This window comes from Dermacentor silvarum, chromosome 9 (genome assembly GCF_013339745.2).
Source record: "Dermacentor silvarum isolate Dsil-2018 chromosome 9, BIME_Dsil_1.4, whole genome shotgun sequence".
Lineage (NCBI taxonomy): Eukaryota > Metazoa > Arthropoda > Arachnida > Ixodida > Ixodidae > Dermacentor > Dermacentor silvarum.
The window spans coordinates 98,462,591-98,487,751 of record NC_051162.1 but is presented as its reverse complement, the minus strand read 5'-3'; the positions used below and the strand labels follow the sequence as shown (position 1 = coordinate 98,487,751).

Genomic DNA, 25,161 nt, shown 5'->3' with positions numbered 1-25,161 from the left:
CGAACGAAGATCCCAACTGGCTAAGCCTAAGAGTCAGTTTGGCTAAGCCTAAGAGTCGGATTGTAATGCAAACAACTAAGGTAATGACTAAGGCTAGCTAACAAGAATTTGTGACTGCTAGTTAGCCCCTGTGCAGGAGTGCAATTATTCAGACAAAGTAAGTCACAGGAGAATCTGATTCCTGAGAACAAAATTTATAGAAATAGAAATGAGCTGGAGAGCATGTGGCACGCATTATACTAAGTCATGGCTGGCAGCTAACCAAAATATACTTGAATAGAAAAGAACATTATACTCGTGTTACAACAGCGCAACAAATGAGACGTGTGTTATTCTCGCTAATCCGCAGCCATTTGTAGTAAGGAAAGCAGGCTTGTAAACACGGACACAACTAGAGTAAAATGGACCACGCAAATGCCATCCTTCTTGCTTTGCTTGTGTACGTGTTTGCATGCCTGCCCTTGCTACTGTGAATCCCTATTCCAGCTTGCTCAACAATTTCAGCTGTTTCAACTAGTTGTTTGTTATGTTTATTACTTTCTTGCTTGCTAATCAGCATGCTCTGCTGAACAGCACAAATATATGCCAATCGGAGGCCTTATATTGCACAGTACACATCATAATGCCTTGAAAAACAAAGTAACAATGAGGTATACAGAGGAAGATTGAGGCTTAAAGGAATGAACAGCAGTGATGCAATGGATATGTCACTGCAGCCACTGTCTGGGCAAGCGAACTTGTCTTCAAGACAAGTTCTTTCCTTGAGAGCATCTCTATAGCTCATTCTACGCATGTTTGTTTGTCCAAACGTTGGCTACAGAGACGCATCCTTTGTTCGACCGCTGTTGATCACTTTTTATACCGAGATATCACAAATGACTGAAATAAAGAAAAAGGTGAGCACGAGTGTTTATGGAGCTGTTCTAACAGGACAGTGCAGTTGGCTGTCCTGCTATGGAAGAGTGGCACAAGGTTGGCAGAAATGAATGGACAAAATCTTTCACTGCTACCGAAAATGTATGATAATGATTTAATTGTAATGGCATCCCCTTTGAAACAAGGCGGAGGCAAATAGTCACCTAGCCTGCTTGAGCTAATCAGGTATAACTTTGTTTATTGCAGTCATGTTGTCGATTTCTATTATTTCCCTTCATTAAAACGTTTGTCTTGTAACATTACCTACACCTGTAATGACCCTGGCTATATCGCAACCCTGCATTTTTTCCTCTAGTACTCTAGACATCTCTTGCCTGCCTTGACTGCTGACCAGTTAAAACTCTCATCAGCTTTGAATCCCAGCTTTTCTGGAAGGTGGATGTTCCGTGCGGTCTTGGCTGGGTGAACATCCTGGCAATCCATTACAGCGATAAGAATGATCCTTCTGTATTGCTCCATTATACCAGAAATACCTCAATGAAATAAATGGAAAATATATTTATTACAAGTTGGAGGAAAGTTCAGGTAGACACTAAGTCTGAAATGCGCCTATCAAGTAAGGAATAGTAGAAGCCCTGATGTCACTCAGCGACGCCGAAAGTTGTCGTTGATCCGCCATCTTGTGGCAGATTCTGCTCTCCTTGCAATTCTCACCTTCGGCGCGCAACCACGCCCAAGTAATCGGACCAAAGGTTTAATCGCGGCGTATACCATTGCGATACCGTTGCCGAAGTAACTCTGTCCAAGTATTGTGCTCTAGCGTTGAAAGGCGTTCATAATGAACTCCGCAAGTTAAAACTGTAAGGCCGGTCCCCCACTACTATTTCCGGCTTTTCTGAAAATAAATTTGTGCATTCTCACTGCACTGCAATAATGCACAGGCGATGACCGGCAGCACACTTTACGCACATCACGATCTATGGCTAGCCCCTCTGATTTTTATGAGATCACGTATGCTGGTCGTGGCTTTGTTGTGCTTTATTGAACGAGTTTCGGGCCAACGCGCGCCGCGGAGATATGACGATGTCTCAGCACGCCGACGAAGAGGCCAGCAAAGTAGAACGCCATTATGCGTTTAAGTACACCGACTGCGGCCTGAGGTAGATTGTTTTCACGATAAGTGAAGCTTCACGAAACAAAGTTCTGCGGTGCCAAACTGCAAGCATGTATGCGTGCGGCTAGCGCGTCGACGGGACCTGCGTATGTATACATGTATCAATTTGACGTGCACGCAGGTGTATATTGCCACCAGGTCACGAGCTGCGGCGAGTGCGAGCCAGTATTCAGGCAAGGAGAGAAGAAGTTTTTCGTTTTTGGGGTCAGCCATCTTCCTGGCTAGTGCTTGTCTCAGCCGGTGCAGTACTTCTTGCTCTGAAGGCCTTCTGTTGCACGTGACAAACTGGTGGAGGTGCTGGGTAGTCCCAGCAAATGTCCTACACGCTTCCTGGTAGCCCTGTGCCTACAGTGACAACACCTGTTCACCGGGCCAGCCGAAGAGTCCGAGGATTGCCCCCTGAGCTTGGACCTCTTCTCGAGACTACGTCAGTGATGCACCAAAGCGGTATGGAAGGCACTACTACTGCTGCTCACTATACGCTACAGAAAGTGTCAAAAATCTTCCATGGTTCCATGCTTGAGGACGTCGAAGACTGGTTGGCTCAGTTTGAACGCGTCGCTGATTTCAATGGGTGGACCGATGCGAACAAGCTGAAGAATGTGTACTTTAGCCTGGAGGATGGTGCTCGCACCTGGTACGAGAACCGCGAACCCTTCTCGTCGTGGAGCGACTTTTGTCGTCATCTGCGGGCAAGTTACGCCAATGCTGATCGCTGTGAATGCGCCGAGCGGGCCATTCAGTCGCACATCTAAATGCCCAACGAAAGTGTGATGATGTACGTTGAGGACATGACACGCCTCTTTCATCGAGCTAACCCGGACATGGTAGAAGATAGGAAGCTCCGCCACTTAATACGAGGGGTTAAGGAGCAGCTTTTCGCTGGCCTTGTTCGGAGTCCCCCGACGACTGTGGCCGAGTTCTTAACGGAAGCCACGACAATGGAAAAAGTGCTTCAGCAGCGGTTAGCAGTGTACGACCGGCAAATCAGCGTCGCGTCATAGATGGATCAGGTCGGAGCTGCCGGAGGTAGCATCAACATCGACTCCCTCTGCGACCTCATCCGATCAGTGGTACGCGACGAGCTGCAATGAATCCACTGCCCGCCTCAACCTACTGCAGGATCCATATCCAGCCTCATCAGGAACGAGGTGCAGTATGCTCTGCAAGTCCCGCTTGCCAGGGAGGTCACACCACCTGTGCCGACGGAGCTTTGGCGCGCATCATACGTGGAAGCTGCAAGCCGGTATATTCCTGCTTCTCCTTGCCTCACGATACACTTCCATCAGTGCAACCAGTCCAGCACTTGGAGAACCGCCAACCGCTTCAAAGAAAATTGGACGTCTGGCGCACACCGGACAGGCGACCGCTGTGCTATCACTGTGGCGAAGCCAGACATGTATACCGTGAATGCCCGTATCGCCGCCTTGGACTTCAGGGTTTTACCGTCGACACTCCAAGGCCAAGATTCGGCGAAAGACCAAGAGCCATTGAGGAATACCTGTCTCAACAGTGCATGCCACTGCCCTTGCGACGGCAGTCACGGTCACCGTCGCCGAGCAATTTTCCCCAAATTCCCGGAGCTCCCCAGTGGCGGCGCAGGGGCGTTCGCCAAGCCCTAGACGGGAAAACTAAAGACAGCGACCTTCGGGGGCGAGGCCGCTGATAATCGACGCAAGCAAGGCCTCCCAGCGACGCGACCTGGTACCGGCAGTGATTCGACGACAACTGAACTCGGAAGCCGACTGTCTTTGGTTATACCTGTGGTGCTCGACGGTCACCATGAAGTCAGTGCGTTATTGGACACAGGGGCTGATTACTCGATCGTGAGCTGAAAACTAGCGACACACCTGAAGAAAGTAGTTACGCCTTGGTACGGAACACAAATTAGTACTGCCGGCGGACATGTAGTCACCCCACTTGGTATATGCACACTCCAAGTTAGCATTCGTGGACGTACGTTTCTCTCCAGTTGCCTTGTACTTCGCGAATGTTCCCGAGACATCATCCTGGGAATCGACTTTTTACGGGAATATGGCGCTATTGTCGACCTGCGGGAGTGCACCGTGACCTTCTCGACAGAGAGAGCAGCAGACAAAACCGACGACAGCCATCTCAGCACATTTCGCGTTTATGCCGACAAAGTCACGTTACCCCCGCGTTCGAGTGTCCTCGTTGATGTCGTGTGTGACAAGTTACGTGACGGTGAGGCAGTCGCTGAAGGCAACATGTCGCTCTTGCTCACACAAGGTCTCTGCACCGCTCACAGCCTCGTCACGCTTCGTGACGGACGTTCTATGCTGCTTGTGACGAATTTTAGTAATGAGTACCGTCACCTTTTTCGTCGCACTGCCATCGCTCTCGCCTACCCCATAAGGGAGATTGCTGAATATTTTACGTCTGCATCACTGGACAATGCTCTCCAATTGACACCGGGGGCTGCGACGGCATCACTAGGCAAAGTAGACATTACTTCGACTCTACCGGAGGAACAACAAATAGCGCTGCATGAATTGCTGTTTCAATTCCAAGAATGTTTCGCCTCGTCCTCTAAGGTGCATCAGACGCCCATCACGAAACACCGAATTATTACGTATACCGACGTCTCGCCCATAAAACAAGAGCCTTACCGAGTTTCGGCCAAAGAACGGGACGCGATACATACGAAAGTCGAAGAGATGCTTCAGGACGATGTTATACAGCCTTCCAAAAGTCCCTGGTCATCGCCGGTCGTCCTCATGAAGAAGGACGGAACGCTACAGTTCTGCGTTGACTACAGGCGGCTAAACAGCGTGACTAAAAAAGACGTCTATCCACTGCACCGCATCGATGATTCACTCGACAGACTGTGGCGCGCCAAGTATTTTTCATCTATAGACTTGAAAAGCGGATACTGGCAGATTGAAGTTGATGGACGAGATGGCGAGAAAACTGCCTTTGTTACACCGGATGGCCTGTATGAATTCAAAGTGCTCCCTTTCGGCTTGTGTTCTGCACCTACGACATTCCAAAGAATGATGGACACTGTTCTCACCGGTTTGAAGTGGCATACTTGCCTCGTTTATCTTGATGACATTGTTGTATTTTCGCCGACCTTTGAGGAACACCTGAATCGTCTGAAGACTGTGCTGGACGCTCGCCGCGCTGCTAACCTCACGCTGAAGCCAGAGAAATGCCACTTCGGTTATAAAGAACTTAAGTTTCTCGGCCATGTTGTGAGCACGGATGGCGTTCGGCCTGACCCTGACAAGACCACCACCGTAGCCTCGTTTCCTGTTCCCCGTGACAAGAAAGCAGTCCGTCGCTTTCTGGGGCTCTGCGCATACTATCATCGCTTCATCGCCAATTTTTCTAGGATTGCCGAACCTCTGACTCGCCTCACACGAGAAGATGTACCATTTGTCTGGAATGAAGAGCAGGACGCGGCTTTCACCGAGCTGCGGGAGCGTTTGCAGACACCACCAGTTCTTGCTCACTTTGACGAGGACGCTGATACTGAAGTCCATACCAACGCCAGCAACGTAGGTCTTGGCGCCATCCTGGTCCAACACCAAGAGGGCATAGAGCGCGTGATAGCTTACACCAGCCGTACTCTTTCACGCGCAGAAGCAAACTATTCCACCACAGAGAGAGAGTGCCTTGCAGTGGTATGGGCGACCATGAAGTTTCGGCCTTACCTCTAGGTCGCCCCTTTAAAGTAGTGACCGACCACCATTCATTGTGCTGGTTGACCAATATACGAGACCCCGCTGGGAGACTCGCACGATGGAGCCTTCGTCTGCAAGAATTCGATCTGACCATCGTATACAGATCAGGCCGCAAGCACGAAGATGCGGATTCGTTGTCGCGTGCACCCACCGATGTTTGTGATCCGGCCGCTGAGGATGACAGCGGATTCCTTGGGGCCCTCACCGCAGCGGACTTGATTGCACGACAGCGCGAGGATGCCGAAATCCGCGCAATAATCGAAAACCTAGAAGGACGCAACTCTCCCATACCTCGACGCCTTTCTCGCAGTCTCTCGTCCTTCTGCCTTCGAAGTGGTGTCCTGTATAAGAAAAACTCGAACAGCAACGGCAAACCCTACCTTCTCGTCATACCTGCTGACATGCGTGACGACATTCTTCTTGCCTGCCCTGACGAGCCCACATCTGGTCACTTAGGCTCCTGACGAACTCTCGCCAGAGTTCGACAGGCGTACTACTGGCCCAAACTTTCTACATCTGTAAAGCGCTACGTCAAGAGTTGTCGTGAATGTCATCGCCGCAAATCCCCGCCACTGAAGCCCGCAGGGCTGCTGCAACTGATCGCACCACCCAGGGCACCATTCGATCAAATAGGAATGGATTTACTCGGGCCTTTTCCACTATCATCAGCCAGGAACAAGTGGATCGTAGTTGCCACAGACTACTTAACCAGATACACCGAGACAAGGGCTCTAAAATGCGCTACGGCTGCCGATGTTGCCCAGTTCTTTATAGACCAGATCGTTCTTCGACATGGAGCCCCGTCTTACGTGATCACTGACAGAGGCACAGCTTTCACGGCCCAGCTGATTGACGACGTATTCAAGCTAATCTACACGAGCCATCGCAAGACCACTGCATATCATCCGCAGACCAACGGGTTGACGGAACGATTGAACAAAACCATCGCCGACATGTTATCCATGTATGCTGATGTACAACACAAGACGTGGGATCAGGTTCTACCGTACGTAACATTTGCGTACAACTCTGCCATCCAGGAGACAACGCGATTCACGCTGTTTCGTCTTGTCTATGGACGTGAGGTTCAGACCATGCTGGATGCGATGCTTCCACACGATTACGACGCGTTGCTCACCCCTGACGCTGAGCAATTTACGCAGTATGCCGAAGAAGCTCGCCAATTGGCACGCCTACACATCACGCAACAGCAGAGTGTAGATGCACGCCGCTACAATCTTCGCCATCGCCAAGTGGTATACCACCCGGGCGATCAAGTTTGGGTGCGGACGCCGGTGCGCCGCCAGGGGTTGTCAGAGAAACTGCTCAGTCGCTACTTTGGACCCTACAAAGTGCTGCGTCGCGTTAGTGATGTGAACTACGAGGTTCTCCCGGATAGTGCCATATCGCCCCAGCGTCGAAGGCACCACTCGGAGATTGTGCACGTTGTACGACTCAAACCTTATTTCGCGCTGCGACAGCGTCTTAACTTTATGACGTACTTCATTTTTTTCTCCCTCACCCCCCACTTGTGCATACTTTATGTTCGTTCCCTCTGTTCTTTCCCTCTACCTACGTCGACTAGCGCTAGCATCGGGACGATGCCCGTTTTTTTTTTTCTTCTTTTTTTTTTCACAGGGGGAAATGCCACCAGGTCACGAGCTGCGGCGAGCGCGAGCCAGTATTCAGGCAAGAAGAGAAGAAGTTTTTCGTTTTTTGGGTCAGCTATCTTCCTGGCTAGTGCTCGTCTCTGCCGGGTGCAGTACTTCTTGCTCTGAAGGCCTTCTGTTGCACGTGACAATACACGTTCTTCTGTCGATCCTCGTTCACTCTTGCATCGCACCCGCCAACCTTCAGTTCCCTGTGACACTCAAGCACACAGATATCTGCGGCAAACCGCTTCTTATCTTTCCGCATGGATGTAGTACGGAAGTACCCACGTGCCACAAATGCATCGTCCGTTTTCATGAGCAGGAACACGGCACAGCTGTCGCCTACCTGCAAGGTGTTTATCGTACTGAGGAATTGATCGTACAGAAGCACAGCAGTTTGTCTCTCATGACACGTTAGCATGAATCCAGCGAAGATGGGAAATATATTCCCAGATCCATAGAGTTTCTCACTATGCACACATCGACGCCTTCGTCCGTGGCATCGTACGTGGTGCAATGCGTGGTGTACGGCGTTGCATGCGCGCTCGTTACGCGCTTTTTAGTTCTTCGACTCCCACCCACCTGACCTGCTGTTCAACCACGTGCGGTTTTTTAACGTGGAACCATAGCGAAGAATTTTTTTTAAAGAAGCCTTTGCTTTTCTCTATGCGAAACCAAGCACGGTACTAGAGCCTCCGAGATTGGCGCGTGCCTGCAGGTGCAAGCAAATCTCAGAGGCCACGACGGTGCAGGGCAAGACAGCGTTGTTTTTGCATTCCGCTCCCATTGTAATGCAACCAGGATCGGACGCGCGACCTCGAGCTCGGCAGTGGAATCCCATAGCCAGTGGTCTGTCGTGCCGGGCGTGATAAAGCGTGATCAAGTGGGGTCCAGTACCTGGCGTCTATGACGGGTATCCGGCTTTCGAAATCGCTTTTGCAGCATCTTACCAGCAGACGCGCATTTAAAATCTAGAGGGCGCCACCCTGTGAGGCGTTGATCCATCGCCCACTTCTACGCGCAGCGGCTACATCATCATCATCATCGTCATCTGCGCACTGTTGTTTAACGAAGACGTCTCGTTTGTTTTGTGTTCCACACGTGTCTTTCGGCGCCCGATTCGCTGTGCCGGGTGGGTTTGCTATCTCCAAGACCAATGCTCCCTACATACTGTGGGAAATGACAAGCGTGAGTATCGGCAGTGCTAAACGCTACACCTTCTCGCCTTGCAGCAAGACGATAATGTTATATTTAGCATCTTGCAAACGATCTCGGTCAGCGAGATAAAGGATGTCGCCCGATTGTTTCGGGATACCACAGAGCGCTCGCTCTTCATGATTGAAGTGGAGAGATGCTACCGTCAACTCGCTGAATAAAAGGACAAGTTCCCAGCGGAGGCATGTAAAACTTAACATACACTTTTCCCGCAAATGGTATGTAATCGAAAAAAACTTTATCGTGCAAGTTCATGGCACGCTGTCCTATGTTAGGGGAAAAAACGAATGGGAAAACGGGATAATGTGATATCCTCGCGCGTCTTCCGACCAAAAAAAAAAAAAAAAATGTCACAGTTTCGCCCTAAGGGTGAAGCAATGAATGCGATCGCAACACAGCAATGTCATACGAAGTAAGGTGAGCGGCTTTGGTAGCAATATGAATTGTAGTAAACATGCGCTGATTAAGTAAGCAGGTGTGCGGCGGCGTAAGTAGTCCGACATGAAGAGACTCGATGACCACGAGAAGGCGCGTGTGAAACGGTGGTATTGATGAGAAGCGCTGCCCGTGGGCAGCGCGTGCGAAGGGACACACCTGTAGCGCTGCACTGCCGATCCGGGCAGCATTGCATGTGTAGCGCGCGTTGGAAAATGTGGCCCGACTATTACTAACTGTGGTGTGAGCGCGCACAAACATGAATAGATCACACTGAATGACTGCAGACAACGACTGTCAAAACGCTGGCAGCAAGCGCATATACGCCGCAGCGGGCGAAGGTACGTGCGGTCTATCGCTTCAACGGAAACTGAGCGGCGAATGCACAGCGCATAAAGGTCACAGCCGTGTGGAGATAAGAGACGGTGCGAGCAAGCGACGAGCGCGGTTGTTGGCAGAGTCGAAATGCGCCCCCCCACCCCCGCTCCCTCCGGCGCTCACTTCCCGCTGCCTTGCTTGCGCGTGGAAGATTGAGTACGTTCGCTCTCCGTGACAGCGTGCGTCCCCGCACGCTTCCGCTCGGGCATACGGCGCGCGGCGAAGATTTTATCTATACGGAACCTCACGGCGACGCCGACAGCAGAAATCCGGTGGAAGTGTCCATATAATTGCTATCGCAAAAAAAAAAATCGATTGGTGACAGTACTTAGCAAAAGGTTCAATTTTAGTGTAGCGAAATTTCGATATAACGACGTGCCGATTTTGCTGACTGTGTCGGGGCTTAACTGTCGTCATTCAATGCATCACATATTCATCAGATATTTAAATTTTGAACCATGGGTTAAAAGTTCATTTGCTTATTTCGTTCCTTAATTGGTTCAACTGCGGTGCTGAGAGTTCTGCAGCCAGCAGTGGATTATATTTCTCTAGTGATGTGTAAGAAAATTCATTTTGACTAAAGCACGCTATGACAGCTGCCCTGTGCAAAATGTTATTGCGCAGGGCAGCTGTGGCACATTGTGGCAGCAACTGCTATGACTGTCCCATTTAAAATCTGTATTGACCATTTTCGCGGCGATCCCTTGGGCGCTTCCATGTTTGATCACATGGGGACGCGTCCATTGCTTGCCTCAACTGCCTCCATTGCCTCCGTGTTTACAATGGAAGTGTATGATGCCAGCGCGGATTAGAAAACCTCTGTTTTCGGAGATATCGTAGATGGTGACTAGGTGGACGACAAGAAGCTTTGATCACAGCCTCAGAGAACATGCAAAAACGCTTTCGGAGCTGATTAAGCATTGTCCAAATTGCGTAAGCAGCGTATATGGTGCTTGTTCTATAAAAGCGGGGCTAAATATGTATTCCAAGCTATCCAAGCTTTCCGATTATGAATTCAGTCAGGATTAGTGTGTTTTGCTCTTTGTTCTTTATTCGACATATATTTTGAAGCAGTGGCTTGCCAGTTTCTGTCTGAGTGAAGTTCCTCGGTGCGGCCACTATCTGATTATTTTCTGCCTAATCACTCGCGGCTGTGTTCAGTTCCGATAGATTTGTTCTTTCTGCGCACAAGGCTTGAAACATAGCTCTTTTGTTCATTGTAATACCTTGTAGCAAAGATATATTACAGCTAGTAACTCGCTTACTCTTATGGACCGTCACGAAACATTCAGCTTTGACCATTCATGTGGCATAGGTGTAGTCCGTCATTTATAGTGTGTTTGCAGCGCGCAAATATTCAAGTGTGCGCCCATTCACTTATTCTTGATACGTCGGCGATAGAGTGAGCATAAGTTTTCCTGCCATTTGGGACAGATGTTTATAGATAACGTGCGCGAAACTTACTATGACAGGAAGCGGCGCTACTTCCTTTGTCATTGTTTAACGAGTGGTACTCACTCTTGCTGATGTTCTGGAGATGAAGCCCTTTCTTTGAAGGTTAGCAAGGCTGGCAGATGAGCAAATTTCTGTATCTTTCAGGAAAGCCGTACATCACGAAGTGCCAGTAACACGTTCGGACAGTTGCAGCAGCGGTTCGCGAACTTGGCCACACAGATTCATTCTATTCCTTAACATGCCAGTCACTATTTTTGCAGCCAACTACTGCACATGTCTTCAATCCACATGATTCAATCTAGCATGATTGCAGCACAGTGTGTTAGCGAAAACTCAGTTGCATTTCTGACAGCTGATCGCACTGAAGCAAGGCAAAAGCGGTAATGGTTTCTTATTCGTGCACGGTCGCTGAGGAGAGATATGGCGCGCCGCCCTGAGCGCCATCTCATTTCTCTAAAACAAACTGCTCCGGAAAAGGGTGAATACTGGAAGAGCTGGTGTGGGTGTATGCTTTCTTCGTGCTTTCACATAGCCTTCCCGGCTGTGGAGGTGGTTCTTAATTATCTTCATTTACATGTAATGACAATTATTGAGTGCATTTACTTCATCTTCATATTCTAGCGCTCTCCTTTTTATAATTTTTACTGGATGGTACTGACATCCTTTTGTCTTCAAGGTTAGCATGAGGCCTACTAATGGGGTATCCCAAATATAAACTTTCGAAATGCTGGACGAATCCAGAAATAAGAAGCTAAAGTCTAGTTTTAGTCGAGAGCGGTGGCTGTGTCTGCCCAGGAAAGAGGAGGAAGAAAAGCCGAGTCTTTCGACTTCACCACCAAGATGTGCAAATTCCACAAATGAATATAAGACCCAAACTTCTTTTACTTGTTAGGAGATTGCTCGCTCGTATCTGCGAATGGGTGACTTTTGACGCTGCTCGAAACACTTTAAGGCTTACTACAAATAATCTTTGACCAGCTGTCACATCACTGCTTTGCCTAATGGACGAAACAAATGTTTTCTTCTGTCCTGACCAATTCTTTCTTGTGCAACAGTTAGGAAGCAGAAAGTGGCTACCACTCCCGTTCTGCTTGCACAAGTGATGTCACGAAGAAACAGGAATCGACACATACAAGCAGATGACGGCAGGGCTTTATTCATCGTTACTGCCTTCCTAAAATAAGGTGAAAGGAATAGTGCATGCACAATTCTCACTGCTGGCATGTTTGTGACTGTTGGCGAACATGGTGTCGTCCTCCATGCCACCAAGGTTATTGGACAGGCAGATCTTCAAAAATGTCCGCGACACAACCAAGCACAGCAAAGCCTTTCACTTACTGTGAATGCGGTGATATACGGCATGACTTCAAAGACCACTCGATATTCATGCCTGCACAACAGTGCCGTTCGTCTTGCTCAAGGTTGCGAATAATATGACAAACACATTAATGCTGCATTAACATTATTCTAAATCAGGACGACAAAAAAGGCGTGAAATGCACACTGGCAGCTCTTAGCTTGCGCGCTTTAGCGTGAGCCGTTGGACTATGCTAGAGAAATAAAAAGAAAACTGGAAAACAAAAATTTGTGTCAAACTTCTCGAATTGTACCTATACCAAAATTAGGTCAGCCCTTAGGGCCCCTCAGCAGGCCACATAGCAAATGTTGGTTATACGCTGGAAATTGTTCTGTGCCATCTAGGGAGCGTTCTACTGCAATAATGTTTCTAATTGGTTCATTAATAGCCGAGATAGGAATATTTCGGTGCGGGAACCCATGATTTCAGGTGGCGATCGCTACTGCGAAGAGGGACACTCTCTCCTCTTGCCCCATCTAGCCTCCGCAAGCGAAATTCCTTCACTGCATTCTCCCATGCCGGAGCCGGGTAATCGCGTGATGCATATGTCACGGGCCCCAGCTCTTTTTTTTCTTCTTTTTTTTAGCTTTGTCTTATTTCGAGCTGTGCGTGAGAACACCCGATTAGGGGTATAAAGTCATTGCCGCATGAACACTGAGGCATAAACAAGAGGATCATAAAGCATGATCGCGCGCTGGAATGCGGTATAAAATTACATAATTTGTCAGCAGGCTCGGCTGCACGACGTGTGAACAAGCAGATGAAACGGAAATACATCTCTCTTGCTGTGGTGCGAAGTAATACAAAAACATGCCAACATTTCGTTTGTGTGCTCTATGATTTCTCTAAACATTCATTTGCCTATTGAAGCAACAGAATATACAGATAACAAATGTTGCCTTGAATAATTCTCGAAGTGTCACGTATGACTATGAGCAACGTCACAGCATATACATGGACGTAGGCGCACTTGTTGATATACGTCATCCTCTGGTCTTGGAGCGCGGGCTACGGCAAACGGGGTTTTGTTTGAAATTTCAGCTCTTTACGATGTGCGTAGAGTGCGAATTGTATGCACTGCGCTTGTGAGCTCAAAATGGCCAGAGCTGGTGAGGGGCCCTTTAAGAGGGTTGTGGGGCTGAAAATTTACTTTTGAACCATTGCGCGGGTATTTTGAAATTCAAATAAAGTTCTTGTCATGTCATGTCTTAATTTAAGTAGATATTCTAAATTTCATTAATACATATCAAATAGAAAAGAAGTTATGGCCGTGATACAGACCAATTAGGCATGTCACCTTAGGAAACTATCGCTTGACAAATAATGCAGACTTGCTTGTTTCTGTTAAATATCTCCTAATGGGTTTAGGGATAAGGCCAGTTGCACGTTTTTCATTTCATTTCTGTAACAATGTCATCCCTTTGAGGCAAAGTTCATTTCTTTTCGTTGTCATATGTCTGATATCCAATAATATTTTGTGTTTTTAAAATTAAATAAATATAAAATGTACCTCATCTTGTTCCTGACATAATTTGTGCCCTGAAACTACTTTTAAAGCTGGCTTTGGCAGAGCAGTTTGGAAATGACAGATTTCCTAAAGGTTTTGTTCATCCAAAAAGGGCAAACTGAGGGAAATGAGCTCCCACAGGGCTATTTAATTAACACATCAAATAATTAATGTGCTCTGCTCCATATGTTGCACCCTCTTCTCAATTCGAACCTGCTCTGCGTCAATTGCTTCAAGCGCCTTCAATTTTTTTCAGCATTAGAGCAGTCCAGCGCCCTTGTCGCCACTCGCAGAGAAAGATGCCACAGCCAGATTATGCCTTTCTTTATTAGTTTTTACTTTGCGGTCTGGTATGCTCTTGTTGGCTGGTCTTCCATCAATAAAACGTGTGTATAACAAACTTTCTAATGGGGGGCATTCACTTCATGTTTGCTTTCTTGCCCACTTTGTGGCTGTCTTGAATACAGCCTACATAGGTGCTCTCAATAGCAAATGAGTTGCACCGTCACAAGAAGGGAATTCAATTTTCTTCCTATCGTACAGGTTGCCACCAAGCTTGATGAACTCCTTTATATGTCTAGGAAATCAAAATAAACAAATTTATAAAAATGCTTTCTTCTTTTCTGGCGAAAATCGCATTTTAGCTCCACATTTCCCCTAAAGTGTAAAATCGTCCTATCTCACTGACTTCACTTTGCTGCAAAATGTTGAAGCAGATGATCTTTCCGCACCTTAAACAATACCTAGATGGGAACAACTTGCTGTCTGAAGTCCAGCATGGTTTTAGGGAAGGCTTTATGATTGTCACTCTGCTCATTACCACATATCATGATTTCGTCATTTATAACAGGGAACAAAAGCATTTTTTTACTTTGCCAAGGCCTTCGATAAAGCGCCTCATGATAAAGTTCTGTATGAGCTTGACGCAGTCGGAATAGGCACCAAACTTGTACATTTTGTAAGAGCCTGCCTTGAAAATGTGTTCAGTTTGTCGAGGTCAGCAGTTGTATTTCTCAGACACTTCCTGTCATGTCAGGTGTACCACTGGTGTCAGTGGTACAGTCTTGGGACCCATTTTCTTCCTAATATCTGTCAATAGCAAATATAGTTGATTCTTATTTTAAATAAAGCTTTTTGCGGACACGGCACGCAAGTAGGCAGTAGTTAAGTCAAAAAGCTAACCGAACTAGCCTCAGCAATGACCTTGATAAGGTTTGCTGCTGGTGTGAATAGTGGGAAATGCACCTGAACAATAAGTGCTCTGTTATGAAGATATGCAGCAAGACGACACCTTTATACTTTCTTTATTTCATTGGCAATATTGTACGGAATGATTCTTCTGCTTATGATTACCTCGGGGTAATGCTAATGGAACACATGAGGTGGAACAAGCACATTGGAAACATTTTCGTGAGCGCTATGAGAACCTTATGGGACTTTTGTCGCAAGCCTTCAGGAGCCCCCATAGAGGTAAAGTTTACAGCGTTCGCTATGCTTGTCAGACTTTTCCTCAAATATGCATTAGCTTCGTGGTATCCCTACGCAAGAAAAAAATAGCTAAATTAAAATGAGTAGAGCGAATAGCACTTAGCTTCATCTGCTATCACTAGAGAACTAATAGTGTGTCATCACAGATGCTGGGTACTCTTCACCAGTCGAGGCACACCAAACTGACTAAAACTTGTATTTAATATGACGTCCAACATTTATTAGGCAATGAATGGAATGAATTGTCTAAGCGCAATGTTGGAAGTAGAAATGTGGACGTATTTATGGGTTGGATGGTTTAGCTATGTAATTTTCTTGTCCCGTGTTCATGATATTTTGTTCCTTGATGTATGCATTTTCTGTATATTTACTGCTGCCTAGGCTCAAGCGAGTCTGCAGTATAGATAAATAAATTTCAAGACTGTAACAGTCTACCAGAACACAAATATGGTGAATCCTAGTTCGAGACAAAATGCTGCTTTTGTTGTTTTGGTCAACAGATCCATGATTGCATTACTAAATGTTCAGCCTGTTGCACTTGGCTGCAACGGCAGCTTACACTAACACAATACTACCAGTCCTCTCACTATGTTTTACAATTAAATCATGTTTTAAGCTAAATATGTGTAGTTTTCACAAACTTGATCGTTGAGCAAACATAAATATGTTGGGCAAATCAAAATAGCGGTTTTGCTGTTCTCTGATCTGATCTGGAATCACCATCAATACTTATTGAATGAAGTAACAAATATCTTTAGCACTAGTATCTATGTTCCTTCATTCATTTGGCATTTTATAATTGCATTCTTGTTTTGAAGTGAAAGGTAACCTGTCTTTTTTTTTTTCTTTGTGCAGCAGTGAGACATTCGAGCTGCCCAGCAACTGCAGATGGTGCAGTCACATCAAGGATACAACACCTGCTGTAACTCCGGTGTCTGTGAGACAGATAAGCGTGATCGGAAGCACACATCACATTCTATACAGGCTAGTATCTATTTGAATACTATTTGTGACCTTGGAGCTTCTGACGAACATTCAAGCTGAAGAAGCACCTGCAACCCGCACAAACAAGAGGCCAGTTGAGTGCCTTTTATGCCCTCAGAGCTTCTGACAAAAGGTTAATCAGAAGCGTGAACACACACATCTACACAGGTGAGATGCCATTTCATTGTCCGTTATGCCCATGGAGCTTCGCAAGAACGTCCACACTGAAAAACCACGTGCGCATCCACACAGGCGAGAGACCATTTCAGTGCCCTGCATGTCCTCAGAGCTTCTCAAATGGGTCCACATTGAAAAACCACGTGCGCACCCACACAGGCGAGAGGCCATTTCAATGCCCTCAATGCCCTAAAAACTTCTCACAAAAGGGCAATCTGAACCATCACCTGCGCGCCCACACAGGCGAAAGGCCATTTCAGTGCCCTTCGTGCCCTCAGAGCTTCTCAGACAAGTCTGTACTTAAGACGCATGTGCGCACCCACACAGGTGAGAGGCCATTTCAGTGCCCGGTATGCCCTCAGCGCTGCTCCCAAAAGAGTGCTCTGACCCGACACATGCGCACCCACACAGGCGACAGGCCATTTCAGTGCCCTGCATGCCCTCATACCTGCTCACGAAAGAGTCATCTGAACAAACACCTGCGCACCCACACAGGCGAGAGGCCATTTCAGTGCGCTTTGTGCCCTCAACGTTTCACCGACAAATCTACATTGAAGAATCATGTGCGCACCCACACAGGCGAGAGGCCATTTCAGTGCCCTTCATGCCCTCAGAGCTTCTCACGAAATTCTACACTGAAGGATCACCTGCGCACCCACACAGGCGAGAGGCCATTTCAGTGCCCTGCATGCCCTCATAGCTGCTCACGAAAGAGTCATCTGAACGAACACCTGCGCACCCACACAGGCGAGAGGCCATTTCAGTGTGGTTTGTGCCCTCAGAGTTGCTCAAACAAGTCTACATTGAAGAGTCATGTGCGCACCCACACAGGCGAGAGGCCATATCAGTGCCCTTCATGCCCTCGGGGCTTCTCACACAAGTCCACACTGAAGAATCACGAGCGCATCCACACATGCAAGAGGTGATTTCATTGTCCTGCATGATCTCAAAGCTTCTCCCCAAAGAGTACTTTGAATCGACACCCACACCGGCAATAAACCACTTCATTGCCCTTCATGCCCTCGAAGCTTCTCGAAAAAGTCTGTACTAAATAAAGGCTCACCTGCGCATCCACAATTGTGAGAGGATCTTTCAGTGGTTTTCGTACTTTCACAAAGCTCGGTAATGTTCATGTCGCCTAGCCAGTGCACACGAGAGATTGTTTAAGCAGAAAAAAATACAATCTTTACAGTGTTCATCTGTAAAGGTCACGTTGGTGTGCCTTTGGCAAAAAAAGTTGAGTTTCCCAAGTACACTTGCTGCAGAGTAGTGCTGAGTTGTGAGACTTCTCATTATTTGATCGTTTTCCTGTTTTTCTTAGTTTTTTCATAAAACCTTAGTTTATATTTTCATAATATTATTATTGACATAGTTATTTCTCTTAACCCTTTAACAGCCACTACTGAGATAACTCGTGAAACCACCCTCGCGCACCTCCTGCTACTCCCAAGTATACTCGTGTTGCTTTTTAATCTCACTCCCGAGACAACTCGTGCAAAAAAAAAATTGCGTTCATGTCCCGCCAGCTATGAAGAGGTCACCTAAAGACATAAAACTTGTAAATAAAATTTTAGACAACAGGTGGAGCGCATGTGTTTACACTGCGTCGCTTCGTCTCGGCTGAGCACCTCAGCCGTGGCGAGTCACCACGCCACGTGCGTCTGCACTTTGACGGTCGAAGAAATTCAATTAGTGCTGATGAATTTTGACGAAATATCTTTACATGTCCTGTGGAGTATCATGGTGCATTACTAGCATGAAATTTCCGCTGAACCAACATGGGGGGAAAAAATACCCGGCAGGGGGTGAGGAGCAGTAAAAAAAATGCGGCAGTGAAATGGGTAATAAAATACTTGGAAGTTAGCGTTTGTCTGTCTGGTTCCCTGTCCCTTGTGTCAATTTCACATTTCAACTCTGCTCAAGGATTACCATCTAGCTCGCACCCTATTTTTGCTGAAATTTTTCTGTTATACTCACATTTTTGTTGCCTGTAGGTTCTATACATGTGCGAGTCTTTGGAGGTCTTTTCATTAATATGTGTATGTTTTACTATTTTCTTGCATAGAAGCGCTTCTTTACTGCATTCAAGTATTTACCTGCTAATTCCAAAATCAGTTCTCTAGGTCTGTTTCAGCACACTATATAGATCACTGTTTTGTGAATGGGTATTCTTAATTGTTGATATTTGAATGCTTGCACTAATAGCATGTAATCTTTCAGTTCATTATGGTTTTATTTGCTGAATGTTTCAAGATAAAGTGATGGTGCTTGGAAAGTTGTTTATTGCTGTTTAATGCAGTTATCACAAATTTTGTTCTATATTTGAAATTATTACACAAATACTGTTTTGTGCATTTTTCATTCCTACTATGCAAAGATTTTGCTAAAGCTGTGATTAACTGATGCTCTCAAAATGTCGCCCACGTATCACGCATAATATGCTCCTTATTCACTCAGAATGTGAACTTTGTGACACCTTTAGTTCTTTCATGACATTGGGCAAACTTCCTGCATCGTTCGTAAAATACACTTGGGACGCTTTCGGTACATGCCACTTATAGCAAGGCCCCCATTCTCTGCAAGTATAGAATTGCTAGCGCCTTTGCTTCTTTCGGAGCAGCGGGTAAATTTTGAGAGGGTTTTAAGGTATGTTGGATTCGCCTGCACCACCTGAACCAGTTGACGAGGTATTGCACCCTTCCATTCGTTTCAGGCGTGCAGCAATGGCGCCCACTGAACCACACTGTTGGTTACAAAAGGCTGGTTCACAATTTTGCTGCACCCACTCCTCTGTCGGTGATGCCTTTGTACAGGCGTGCAGGTGCAAAGCAGCAGCGCACGAGCGTGAGCGCCGTTAAAACCCCGCTTATGCACGTCTGGTGTATCTACACAAGTGTGGTGTGTATTTACGCCTTGGAAACCGATCATACCTGCAGTTCAGGACCTCTCAAACTTACACACTTTGTGTATATTAGTCGGACATAACGCCTGCACCGTATCTGCACATTGGCATTCGGTTCGGCCTGCACCTCTGAAATCGAGCTGTACAATTTCTGAGCTTCTCTTGAACCACCATGAACTGGTTCACGGTAGTGCAGGCTAATTGAACGGACCTTTAGTAACGCCTCTGCACAGGCAAAAAATGAAGGTTTAGTAATTGTCATTTATCCATTAATTACCCAACACACTTTGGAACAGTTCTGTGCATTGCTGCTAACATTCCCATTATATCCTTGAAATAAAACTAGTTATAAGCAGCATACTTGAAGAAACACTGACACAAAAAAGTGAAGCAACCAAAAAAAAAAAACTTGTGCTTCGTGGGTGCCCTCAATTTTTGGGCTTGTTTCATAGGGCGCACTAGACTTAGAGTGGGTTAGAGTGCTAACGGCTAAGTTATGAATTATCAACTAGCCCATCAGTCTGCCCTAAAAGGACACTAAAGAGAAACACTAAATCAGTTTAGATTGATAAAGTCTAAATAACTTATTTCGTTTATTCTGTGGAAATACATTAATTATAAACTTGGTGGTATATGTTGTATATTCACTTGTTCGCACTAAAGGAACTTAGCTTTCCCTTTTTTGAAGACAATGTTTTCTTTGGCGACTACAGATCGTTTGGGGCTTGCGGGATCTGGGTATCTGGCCGCCACTTTCGTTAAAATTAGACGACTTGAGGCCTTTTACTGCAAGTACGACAATGAAAAAGGCTTCAACAGGAAGTTTGGAACTTAAATAATGCACCGAGTTATTATAGAGCCACTTACGAAACATTGTGTAATAAGTGCCAGAAGGCCGAAATTAAACCCAGATGCACTAACTCATTTCTAACTGCGTGCGCGTAAATCCGGCACTGGAAGTGTGGCTTTGCTGAAAGTACTAGGGATATTTTTTTTACCTACGCTGGCTACACGAGTGTAGGAAGTCGCCATGTTTTTTTCTTGGTGTAGAAAAGTGTAGCGCCACCCAGATACACGAAGCCATTTTTTATATCTGCAGTGTAGCATGAAAATGACTTTCTACTCGGCGTTTTCGTTGAGTGTAGGCAGCGGGGTGCTAAACAAGCAGGCTGGCATTGCAAACGCGTAGTGTCATTTTGTCTGCGACTGTCGGCGCTGATCTTGCAACAATAGTGAATATTCACTGCAAGGAGGGTAGCGAAGTTGGGCGTCACCATGTGTCACAGAGGATGGTGGGCTAACCTTCCATGAGGATAAAATTATCTTACTCACGAATGCTGCAGGTTGTTTCAGACTTCGCGCTATATTATACACATTGAAGTTGTCTTGATGCACTGTGCATTCGCTATGTATTTCGCTGCAGTTTTTCTGGATTTATTGATATAAGGAAACTCGTACATTGGCGTTTAGTTTTAGGCAAGGGCATATTGGCAGCCAGTAAGTGCGAAGTCAGGCGAAGTTCGGAGTAAGGGGCTTTTTGTCGGCTGATGAAGAAGACGATGCACTGTCTGCTCTGATTGGCTTCAGCCCAGCGAGCCAAGTGCATAGCATACGTATAGCATAGGTCGGGCCTTTGCAGTACTTCCGGGAAGCCGTCCAGGAGCTGCTGATCCGGAGGCGCAGCAGGAGTAGACTGCTCCTGCCTTGTGAGGCCGCAATCAGGAAGTGGACAGGGAGGGCGACCGCTGGCGACGCGCCAATCCGGGTGGAGCGAGCGCCGTTAGGTGCCGCTGCAACATGTGCCTTGCGTAGTCAAAGGCAGTTACAGCGGTGCTGAATGGTACAGGAGCATGTTGTGCTGTCTTTGCCAGGGCGTCAGCCTCCTTGTTGCCCTGGACGCCGACGTGAGAGGGCAGCCACCGCAGCGACAGCTTCAAGCCACTCGAAACAAGGGTGCGAAGCTTTACCGCCAGCAGGGCCACGCCAAGGCCGGCAGTCTCCGTTCGACGTCAAGAGCCAGGAGCGCCGTTCGCGAGTTGCAGAGGATCACAGCCGGAGAATCCGGGGAGTCCTCCGCCAGCAGTTCCACAGCCAGATGGAAGCTGGCGACCTCAGCGGTGATGGAGCTAGCTGCGAAAGGCAGCCGGCGCACTCCCGAGCACTGGAGGGCAGGGATCACAGCAGGAGGCTGCGGCAGATCCGGAGTCTGCATGGACGGAGCCGTCAGTGTAGATGTGCACATGTCCGTCCAGCCAGTCCTTTAGCAGGAATGTCGACGCCTGGAACAAGGCGCAGGTTGGGGATCGCCTTTTCGTGAGGCCCTCCAGTCTAGTACACACCTCCAATGGCAGATGGTGCGTAGGAGGTGGCAGGTCGGCTAGTGTGGGTGGGCGACCAACAACGTCCTCGTAGAGCTGACACAAGCTGCCCATGCACGAGTGAGGTCGGCTCCGCAACCTCGACGGCAGAGCCGCGCTACCCGGGGCGTGATGTAGCCTGTCAACGTGATGGAGGCCACGTTGTAGCAGCAGCAGGGACAGCGGCCAAGCCTTTGCCTCGGCTAGGGTGGCAGCGATGTGCGAGGTCCCTGGCAAACCAAGAATCATCCGGATGGCTTTACAGTGCTGGAGCTCCAGGCGGTCTACATGAGCCCCTGGGAATGCCACGAGGGGGAGTGCATACAGAAGCCTTGACGTAGACTCAGGCGAGCTTCCATGACAACTGCAGAAGTGGCACCTTGCGCTCTCTTCCCGTTCTGGTGCGCACGCGGTTGAAGCGAGCGAAGAGCAGTGGTACACGTTCAATGCCGCTCGCGTGGTCTCTAGACTTTTGCACTCGACTGTACGAGTTTCCTGTCATCAACAAATCTAGACAAACTGCAGCGAAATACATCGCGAATGCGCAGTGCACAAAGACAACTTCTCTAGGTATGCTATTATACAGCGTGGAGTTGAAACAGCCCGCAGCATCCGTGAGTAAGTTAATTTTTTTCTTGGAAGATTAGCTCACCTTCCTCTGTAACACATGGTCACGACAGCACTTCGCTACCGTCCATGCAGCGAATATTCGCTATCGTCGCTATATCAGCGCCGACATCTCACAGACAAAATGGTGCCACGCTTTTGCAACGCCAAGCCTGCCTGCTTGTCATCTGCTGCTACACTCATCGAAACCGCTCTGTAGAAATTGGTTTTCGCGCTACAATACATCCATAAAAAAATGTCTTCGTGTAGGCGGGCGAAGCTACACTTATCTACACCAAGTAAAAAAATTGCGGCTTCTTATACAGCTACGCTCGTGCAGCCAGTGTAGGTAAAAGAAAAATGGAGGATGCTTGACCTTCGCCTTTAATAGTGGAACGAGATACCACTCAAAGATCCCTGACTGCTTCTCACGCTTCCCGGCAACTACAGGTTTTTTTTTGGCAATCGCTGCTGTCACGCACGGAAGTGACGTCGGAGTTGTGGCCACGTGATCATGACGTTGTTTAAACAAGTATGGCACGTTCCGGTTTGTAATTTTGCGCACGGTGCAGGGCATGCTGCTGGAGCTGCTTCAATTTTATGGTTTCTTACTGTAATGTGTGCTAGAATATTCTTCTATCTAGTTGCGTTAGAAGAGCTGGATCGTGTCCGAGCTTGCGATCACGAGTGGCACAAGGGCGCAACCCTGGAGCAGCTAGTTTCTTTATGCCTTGCAGTGCGTTTATGGTTGATATCGTGTGGGCTTGTGCATTCCGTTTTTCAGTACTGTTGCTCTTGTTTGTTGAATTTGCTGTTGTGAATTAGGCGCATGTGTGCTCTCAGCTAGGCAGCACTTTTTTGTCTGATGGTGTAAAGGTTTAAACTCGTTTTAAACGCTTGTTGTCGCCGTTGCCGCTTAGTTTTGTGCATCGATCGGGAAACAATTTCGTTTCTTCCTTCGTGAGACTTGTACGTTGCAGATAATGCGCGAGTAAGTGAGCTGTTGCATACTTCTTTATGGCACTCGATGTAGTGTTTACCTCTACTGTTGCTTGCCTTGCATGTTCTTACTGTTTCTCTGTTTATCTCGGATTTTGGTTGCTAGCGAATCACGACTTGCTTGAGCAAGTCTCGCCACAGTTCAAAAAGGACATGTTGAGTAACTCGAATGTAAGCGATGAAGACAAATGTTGGGGAACGTGGCCCAGCCGCTGATAGTTCTACTCAGGCTCAATTTTGCTGTATAGTTTAGCTGCCTTGAAGACCAAGAAATTTTCTTTGATTTATTCCAGCTAGCTTGCTAAGCTGCCATCTAGTATTGCTTCTTTTGGTGCTATGCGAGGTACTCTGTTTGTAGAAATATACCTCGCATCTTGTATGCAAACACGACGTAGGTTTATTGCAGAAACCTGCACTATGTTGTAGATGTAATATGCATGCAAATATGACCGGTGTAGGTTTGCAGGCTCATGCCACTCTCAAGCAAATGGCAAGTTTCCATTGTATGAATCTTCCTTCACTTTGCTGCACTTCACAGGGCTTGTTTGGTTATTCCCTTGATCTGTACAATAGAATGCTGATAAGTCTTGAGCCTTACCCTGATCCTCTTGTCTAACAAAAACGTTTTAGGCATTGCATTAGTACATCTATCTGAGTGACAATGTGACAATTTTTGCCTCTATAACCTTTCTTTTCTACCATCTTTATCAGTAAAGTTGTCAACCACTCGTGACTTTGTTCAGAGTGCCGTGAAGTGACAGAATTTCTTTCGGAAAAGGAAAGCCCGTGAACAAAAATTTTGAGACTCAATAGGACTTCCTCTTGGGCAAGTTGGTGAAGTCTGCTAAGCAATGTTCTTGTGTGCAAAAATATATTTACACAGGAAGAACACATGCACACAAAAGTGTGAACTACCAACTGATTTAATTATTTAAAGGATGGAACATACGGTGCAAATTTTGTGCACACACAAGACATGAATGTTGTGACAGTGCTAGTTTGTCTTGTAATGCTACAAATCAGCCTTAAACAAGTGCATCTCTGGGGAATATAAGGTAATTGAAGTGTTACTAACATGTGCAGGATCTTTCTGATAACATATGCCTTCATGAGCTCATGTGCTGGTTTGGTGCTGCTTGTGCCCAGGATCATAATGTGCGAAAGCACGGTTCACATGAGCAGGCCTTGCAACGTACGTGGCACCACCCAGTTTATTTCAAATAAATTGTTTGAATGAATGCTCCCTCTAGTCATTTAAGCATTGGCCCGTTTAGCCCACATAGAACTTGCCACAGCTGAGAGGTATCTCATAGACCACAGCACAGTGCACGAAATGGTTGGCATGATTTTTCATACACCCTTGTCTCGTGGTACGAGAACACATTTGGGCTAATTTGACGGGCATAAAAAAAGAACTGGGACACCGTACCGAGCAGGCACGATCTGAAATCTGTGGCTAAATTTGTGTACATATTGTCACATGCCTTGTGAGAGAACGGGCGACGCGACGTTTATTGAGGGTAGCGGCTCCTGAAAAACACGGCGCTGGGAGCTGGCTATTGAGCGGGCGGAGAAGCACGCACACTTCTTCCTTCTTGTCCGTGCCTGCCTTTTAGCACTGTACCCACTACTGCTGGTGGCAATATGGCAACCTCAGGTCTTGTGGCGTCTGTTCCTGTTACATCTGATTGGCAAGTCCTTGTCAAGCTGCTCTTCAGCTTTCAAAGAATGGATCCAGCCATGGCATGCATGATCTATAGGGTAAACCGGCTTTTAAAAGGCTGTCCATCGGATCTACCTCATTTTGTTCATCAGTGATAAATTGACAGCTGTTACTGTAGCACCCACTTACTACAGATAGTTCAAGGTGATCCCTTTTTGGTCACTTTACC

General features: G+C 47.1%; 1 protein-coding gene across 1 annotated transcript in view; it reads left to right on the top strand.

The window, feature by feature from the left end:
* Window positions 1-17,422, top strand: part of LOC119464862 (zinc finger protein 84-like) — a gene marked incomplete at its 5' end in the record, with an annotated part of 119,654 nt that extends 102,232 nt beyond the window's left edge. The window contains one exon of the mRNA XM_049656016.1: window positions 17,328-17,422. Coding sequence (XP_049511973.1) covers window positions 17,328-17,331 — 4 coding nt within the window. The remainder of the gene's footprint in view (window positions 1-17,327) is intronic.
* Between the last annotated feature and the right edge of the window lie 7,739 nt (window positions 17,423-25,161).